Below are 7,259 nucleotides of genomic sequence, written 5' to 3'. Positions count from 1 at the left end.
GGTTTCAACGAAACAGTGTTTTGTATTGAATTTCATTTAGATTCAAAAGAGCTGTTCTGTTGTGCTTCGTCGAAACAGTGAGGCTGTTTCAACTCTGTTTTGACAGTTCGCTAGATCTGCCTAGCTGGACTGACTTCCCATCACCAGAGCTAGATCAGGAGGGGGGTGGGGAGTCAGCCTGATCTAGCGCTGGGGTTCTAGCATGGGGACCCCCACCCCCAGCCAGATCTAGTGCGGGAGATGGGAAGTCAGACCAGCTGGACTGACTTCCACCCCCAGCGCTGCGGTTGAAATGTTTCAACTTTTGAAACAATTCGACTAGCCGCATTTTGTTTCAAAGCTGTTTGTTTCATTTCGATTTTGCTATTTCAACCTCAAAATGAGTTGAAACAGTGTCAAAATGAAACAGCCAGCAAAATTTCGCACAGCCCTAATGAATATGCATAATTTAAATTCTGGAGAGCAGACAGCTCCTTGTTGTTGTCAGCTACGAAGCCCAACCCCCAACTCTGCCAGAAATTGCCATGTAAGGGACTTTGAATTGCAAAACCAAGATGTAACTTCAAAGATCAACTAATCTAATTCCCTGCACAGTTGCAGGGTGCACTATTCCTAAACCATCCTACACAGATGCCTATTCAGCCTCTTCCTAAAAAACCTCCAATGAAGCAGATGCTACAACTTCCATGGCAAGTTTTTCCCTTTGTCCTAATAGTAGTTCTGAGGAAGTCACTGAGGTACACTGTGGGAAGGGAGGAAGAGACAATGCCACTGTATCCCTGATGGATCCCTTTTGGCAGTGACTACTGTGGCTACAGCGGTGCAAGCAACCAGAGGCCAGGCAGTGCAAAGAGTTGTGGGACAAGTTGTGGTGGGTTGGGCACAGCCCTTGTTTGCATCCTGCTACCAATGGCAAAGTGCACTGAGGCCCAATGTTGGGTGGATTAGACCTCTTGGGTGATTTGAGAGAAGGTTGGTATGTGGAAACCTTGTATGAGGATCCTAAACAGGCTTAGGGAAGAGGTGCTGAGTAGCTCAGATCCAGCAAAATGGTAGCAATTCATGGCATGTCCAGAAACAGAAGTGTGGGCACCTAGAGAACTTTACAGGTTGAAATGCATGCATCCTAGATGTACATAGCTGTCCAAGGGGCTAGATAGACTTCTGAGGGTCACACCCTTGGCTTGAAGTCCCTATATCCTAACTATGTCCCATTTGAGGCACTTCGGGGTTCTGAGGATCTGGAATCTATGTGCTTCTATTCCTCAACAGCAAATTGTGGATAATAGCGGTTCCCTACCTGAGAGGGTACACAAATAAATACATTACTAACTCTGCTGTACTCAAATGCTATGGGAAAAGGAGATGCATGCTTATGGAAGACAGACAGACAGATAGTTATGCTCTTTATTTTTGCAGATGGGATACAGTCAAACACTTGCACAGCATGTGCTACAGATGAAAAGCTGTGTTGTGTGCTGATGCCAGCCTGATTGCAGAGTTCAAGCCACTGCTCATTCTATTAAAAGAATTATCAAGGCAGGAGACTCATCAGTCAGAGAGAAGCCCACACCCTAGGGAAGGATTATCTCTTCATCTGCATAACTCAGCTCCATTAAAGTGTGACCACTCCCCACAGATGTGCTGCTCTGGTTGGAGGGAATTGGAAGGGTCCAAAGTGTGTGCCTGACTGAATTTGAAAATAAGCAAAGAAGGCTACATGCATTTCTCATGAAATTGTTGTCACTTTAAATAATATGGGGTATCTTTTTCTATCAGAGACATGTCCCCTTTTCAAAATATACCTAAATTGCATGAGCTTTCTGCATTGTTTTCCAGGATATTGGTCAAGTGCTTGCTTGCAGCACTGAAGCTAGCAGGACAAAGAACTCTTATAAGGACTTACGCTGTGGAAGCTGGAGAGGAGATATGTTAAGTATATCACTATGAAAGAAAGCCAATGCAAACTGTTTAGCATTGAAAATATAGTTTAATCAGTAAAACAGACATGGGAAATATTTGAAAAGTAATTCAGACAATAGCTCACCGTTTCTCATTAAAACAATTATCCTTATTTAGGCCCTGTTCCATGATTCCTATGTTCTTTAGTACTAGTTAGCAACATAAATAGGTTCACTGAGCCCTCTTCTCCAACAGTTTTTTTTCCTTTTACGGAGAGCCAGATTTTTTTTATTCTTTCTCACGATCAGGAGGTTCCTCACCCATGAATAAATCCATTGATTTCAATGGGTCACATTCTGTTGCCTTAACTCACTGTGAGGACACTGATGCTATTTGCAGAATAAGGTAACAGTGGATGTGAGAAAAAAGGGGCAGGCTTTATTTCTAAGTAGTGCTGGTGGGAACAGTTCTGCTACTTTTATTCCCACTGGGCGCATCTACATGTGCAGTTAATGGGATTGAATAAACTGTGGGGCAAATGGCTCCACAGTAAGCTACTCCTGGGTGCAGCATGGCCTGAGGTCTGGGGGGCAGCCACAGGCTGGCAGGGAAGCACAAGGGTCAGGCCTGAGTGGTGGGTGACTGCATCAGGGGCAGAGCAGCTGACTGGGCCACAAAGCTCCTGCAATTGCCAAGCCATATGGCTAAGGAATAGGAATGAGTGTGGCCCCCTGCTAGCTGGGCTGATAGTAATTTACTCCCAGGTCAGTGCCTACACATGTGTTGCTGCGTAGTAGATAATTCCTCAGTAGGTTAGTACTTGTATTTACAAGTACTACCCTGCTGTGGAATTTATTAGGTTCCTGTGTCCTAATCGTACTGCACATGTACATGCAAGATGTTTATGGCAGAGCTAATTAGGCAATTGCAGAAAATGTCTCATGTAGATGCACCCACTAAGTAGACCCTTACGGCTTGGATTTGTCCTATGGCATCTATTTGGGACTATTTGGGTATGTCTACATTTATGCTTGCTTAAATATACTGCGTACTGAGTTATTGCGCAGTGCGCAGGAATAGGCTGGTATCTACACAGGCAGGCATTCAAGTGCATTAATGCTGTGTGTGGACTGACATGGGACTAAAGTTAGTCTGACAACTAACTTTAGTCTTAAGTAAGCCCACACAGTAAGGCATCTACACGTGCATTACCTCGCAGTAAGTAACCGGGCGCAAATTTGATACCTGCATGACACAGGTATCAAATGTATGCTCAAGTCAGCATGTCACCATATTTAGCGTCCAGTATTAGCACACATGTGTAGATGTGTGCCTGCACTGTGCAGTCATTTTGGTTACTGCACAGTAAATGTGAATGTGTAGAAGAAGCTTTTGGGGAGAAAGTTGATTTTCAATGTGAATGAAGATGGTAGTACCTCAGCTACTGAAATCAATGGCATTACTAGGAGGAACAAGACCTAGACAAGTGTATCTTTGCAGGACAGTCCTTTATATAGCATTTAAAATGGTATTTTGCAGAAGATGATGTTGAAATTAATAGAAAATCCTGGTCACCAAATGTTATAAAAGCCTAGTTTGTACCATGTCCAATTTCAGCCAAGTAACAACTATATGCTACATTTTTTCAAGAAAGAAATGTAATCAAGGTAGAATATGTAAGTGAAAGCCTATATCCTCAGCCTTTAGTCATGTGAGTTACCCCTGAAAATCAGAAAGGCTGCATTCATAAAAGCTGGTAGATGGACTTCAGCTTTGTAAAAATCACTGTCGTCAGTGGCTTAATTATCTTAAATGCATGAATCAAACTGGTTATTTGATTTCAGTGGTGCATTGGCAGGAAGCACGACAGTTGTCCTTCACTATATCCTTGTTGCATCCAGGTAACTTTGCCAGTTCTGGACAATTTAAGTACTTATCTTCATACTTGCAAGGATTGGCTAAAAATGACATAAAATTTAAGTTAGACATTATTAAGAGAAAAAAAATCCCAAACTATTTTCTTTTATGCAAGTTTCCCTGAATGATTTTATTCTTCCCCATAGTGTTCAAAAAGTCTAATTGCACTCAGAAGTATTATTCAGTTGGTCCACAAGCTGTTGCCACTAGAAGTGAAAGACCCTCCTCCCCTATTAAATGAAAGCAATTGCAACATGGGAAAGTCAGATTTTGAGGCAAGGATTATTGGAATGACCCAAGACTGCAGTGTTGTCCTTTTATTTCCTATTAGACTCTTCAGTGCAAGGATAAACCAGCCAGATTTACCAGTCTAATTTATCCTGTTGACAGGATCATTATATTAGATTAGATAGACACTTGGCTAGGATGGTTTAGTGAGGAATGATCCTGCCTTGAACAAGGGGTTGGACTACATGACCTTGTGATGTCCTTTTTAGCCCTACTTCCCTATAATCCTATAACCTACCTGGTCATTCTAAACCATGAAAGGGAGGAAGGTGACATGGGGTAGTTGGTGTGCTTCTTTTACATTTTTGCCCACCCTTGCACCCTCTCATGTAGAGCAAGGGGCAAAACTCACCCCTGTGGGCAGGGTCACACTGTAGGCGGCTTGTGGCACATGAAATCCATCACTGATTTTAGGCGACTTTAGTGGGGTACTGGGTTTGTACTGGCCCTCTACACTTAACTGAAATTTATAGTCTCGGAGTTCAGTGGCTTGTTGTGAATGTAGAGCAGTGTTCCCACCTTTTTAGACTCAGGATATCACTTGGAAAATGTTGTTTCTTAGCTTTCTTGATTATGGAAAAAATAATAGAGTAATTTTTTCCTTTACCAAGAGCTAAGACAGATCACAACAGGTCAGAATGTTTTTGACACTACAGATCGCTATTTGAAATCTCTGGGTTTATTGTGTGAATCATAGATTCATAGATTCAGAGATGCTAGGGTTGGAAGGGACCTCAAGAGATTTCATAGACATAGACATTTCATGGACATTAGGGCTGGAAGGGACCTTGGAAGATCATCCAGTCCAGCCCCCTCCTTCTTACCCCAAGAGGTGCCCTGGTGAACAGAGCATCTCTGATCCCTTGCTGAGTCCCCCAATTAATTCATAGATGGCCACAAGGTCATCTCTTAGCCTTCTCTTGTGGAGGCTGAAGAGGTCCCAGTCCTTTGGTCTCTCCTCATAAGGCTTGTCTTGTCAGCCCGTGACCATATGAGTGGCTTCCTCTGGACCCTCTCGAGTCTATCAACATCTTTCTTGAAGTGCAGTGCCCAAAACTGGACACAGTACTCCAACTGTGGTCTGACTAACGCTGCACAGAGGGGAAGTATCACCTCTTTGGATCTATTTGTCATGTCATGTAGGTGCTTGCACACCTAACAGTGCAGCATGCTGCAGCACCCTTAACAGGATCTCACAGCACCCTTGGATGCAGCAGCAATGTGGAGGGGCTTAAGGGAGAACTGGGCAATGGCTGCACTTGATTTCCCTGTTTCTCTCTCTTTCTGCATGTTGAAAGGATGTTATAAAACCTTCACTGATCCTCAGATACAATTTCTATGGGTGCTCCTAACTTCCTTAGTAGATCTAAACCCACAGTCTTACCCTTTATGCTTTTGGAAAATACTTTAAGACAATACATTATAAGCACATGTTTTTAAATACACTATATAACCATTAGTTGAGGAGTATAAGCAGCTTTGGTTGCTATCAAATGTCTGCAACAATCTACCATGTAGGACAATGGAAAAGAAGTTCACGATGCTTTCTGAGGAAGACAGAAAGCCTCATGAACTTCTTGGATACACTCCTAGGGAAGGGATGCAAACATGCCATTAGTTTCATTGATGCCAGTGAATCTACTTGCAGGAGATTTTGCCATCATAAGTGAATTTTCCATAGATTGAGAACCAGCCTTTCTATGAACTGAAGGGCTCGTATCCATAATGAAGAGATACATAAAGTATCCATGGAACATGTGGGCTGAATTAATAACTTTATTGCACACTTGTGAGAGGAGATGAAGTAGAAGATGCCTTGCATGCTCATCCCATAGATTTTGCCTTCGTAGTTCACTTTAACATTTTCACAAACTTATACCTCCTTTCTTTGCCCATCGAATGCTCCATTGATTTAAATGCGGCTAGTCCTGCTATTTGTCTATGACTTAGCACACTGGTCTATCATGTAACTTCTAACATCACGCAAATAAGAAATCACAACGATAAGGATATGAGATCCTACATGTCATGTGCAATGAGCTCACAGCCTGGCCTTTTGCATCTGCTTTTGGAGTTGACAATTTCAAAACACCCTCCGGTCATGGGAATTAAACACTGTGCTAGTAAACAGTGACTTTTCCACTTTGAGATGCTGAACTTTCAAAACTTACTGCATAGTCCATTATCACAGGCATTAGGACAGTCTCCACATGGTGGTCCTGATTTGTAAGGTGTGTTAATTAATGGTTTAAGGTTCCCTCTGAAATGGTAAAATTAAACAGAACAAAATATAAAATCACTATTTATTTACACCCACTCTCTTTCATTTGCATGCACTCTAGCTATACACATCAATCTTCTCTTTCAAATATCATAATGTGAGTATCTGAGGTAACAAAAGGCATGTGTCCACACCTGAGGTTTGCTTTGAATGAACCATTGCCTTTATTGCTGCCTGTAGATGACTGACTCTATCTCATGCATGTACCTTGGTGGTTTCCTGTAAAGAGACCTCAAATACTGGCTTGGAACAACTGCATCAGAGGAAGGTCCAGGGAAAACTGTCCTCTGAGAAAACTTACTCCAAACCTTCATTTGTAAGAAGTGAGCTTACTCCTCAGAGCAACTACTCTGTCCTTTATCAAGTAAGCAGAATGAGTATTTGGATTTATGAATAAAGAAAACCTGATGTGAACTTACTGACATGTTAATGGTTTTCTTAGATTTAAATGTACAGGTTAGATAAAACATGAGCTGCATGGTTCATAGTTTCATAGTTTCTAGGGTTGGAAGGGACCTGAGTAGATCAGGAAGCGAATAAACAGGTAAGCGATAGGGGCCAGGGCAACGCTGAGACTAGGGGGTCAGTACACACATCCACAGGAGGCCTCAAATGCCTCTACACAAATGCTCGTAGTATGGGTAACAAGCAGGAGGAACTGACCCTCCTGCTGGCTGACACCAGCCCGCACATAGTGGGGATCACGGAAACGTGATGGGACTCAACGCATGACTGGGCGGTGAATGTCAAGAGCTATAGGCTGTACAGGAGGGACAGGATAGGAAAGAGAGGTGGGGGTGTGGCACTCTATATTAAGGAGGAATACACATCCTCGTCAATTAGCAAGGAGTCAGAGGAGGGGCACTCTGAA

The 7,259-nt window shown here is 42.7% G+C and overlaps 1 protein-coding gene across 1 annotated transcript in view; it reads right to left on the bottom strand.

Annotated features, from left to right (window-relative positions):
• Nucleotides 1-3,312: 3,312 nt before the first annotated feature.
• Nucleotides 3,313-7,259, bottom strand: part of LOC109300268 (cysteine-rich venom protein-like) — a 30,930-nt gene continuing 26,983 nt past the window's right edge. Inside the window, exons 7-8 of the mRNA XM_019520951.1 lie at nt 6,279-6,367; nt 3,313-3,860 (exon numbers count right to left, since the gene is read on the bottom strand). Coding sequence (XP_019376496.1) covers nt 3,733-3,860; nt 6,279-6,367 — 217 coding nt within the window. The 3' untranslated portion in view covers nt 3,313-3,732. The remainder of the gene's footprint in view (nt 3,861-6,278; nt 6,368-7,259) is intronic.

Source organism: Gavialis gangeticus, unplaced genomic scaffold (genome assembly GCF_001723915.1).
Source record: "Gavialis gangeticus isolate Ggan-Ray unplaced genomic scaffold, GavGan_comp1, whole genome shotgun sequence".
NCBI lineage: Eukaryota > Metazoa > Chordata > Crocodylia > Gavialidae > Gavialis > Gavialis gangeticus.
Note: the sequence above shows the minus strand (reverse complement) of the source record. Positions and strands in the feature narration are given on the sequence as shown.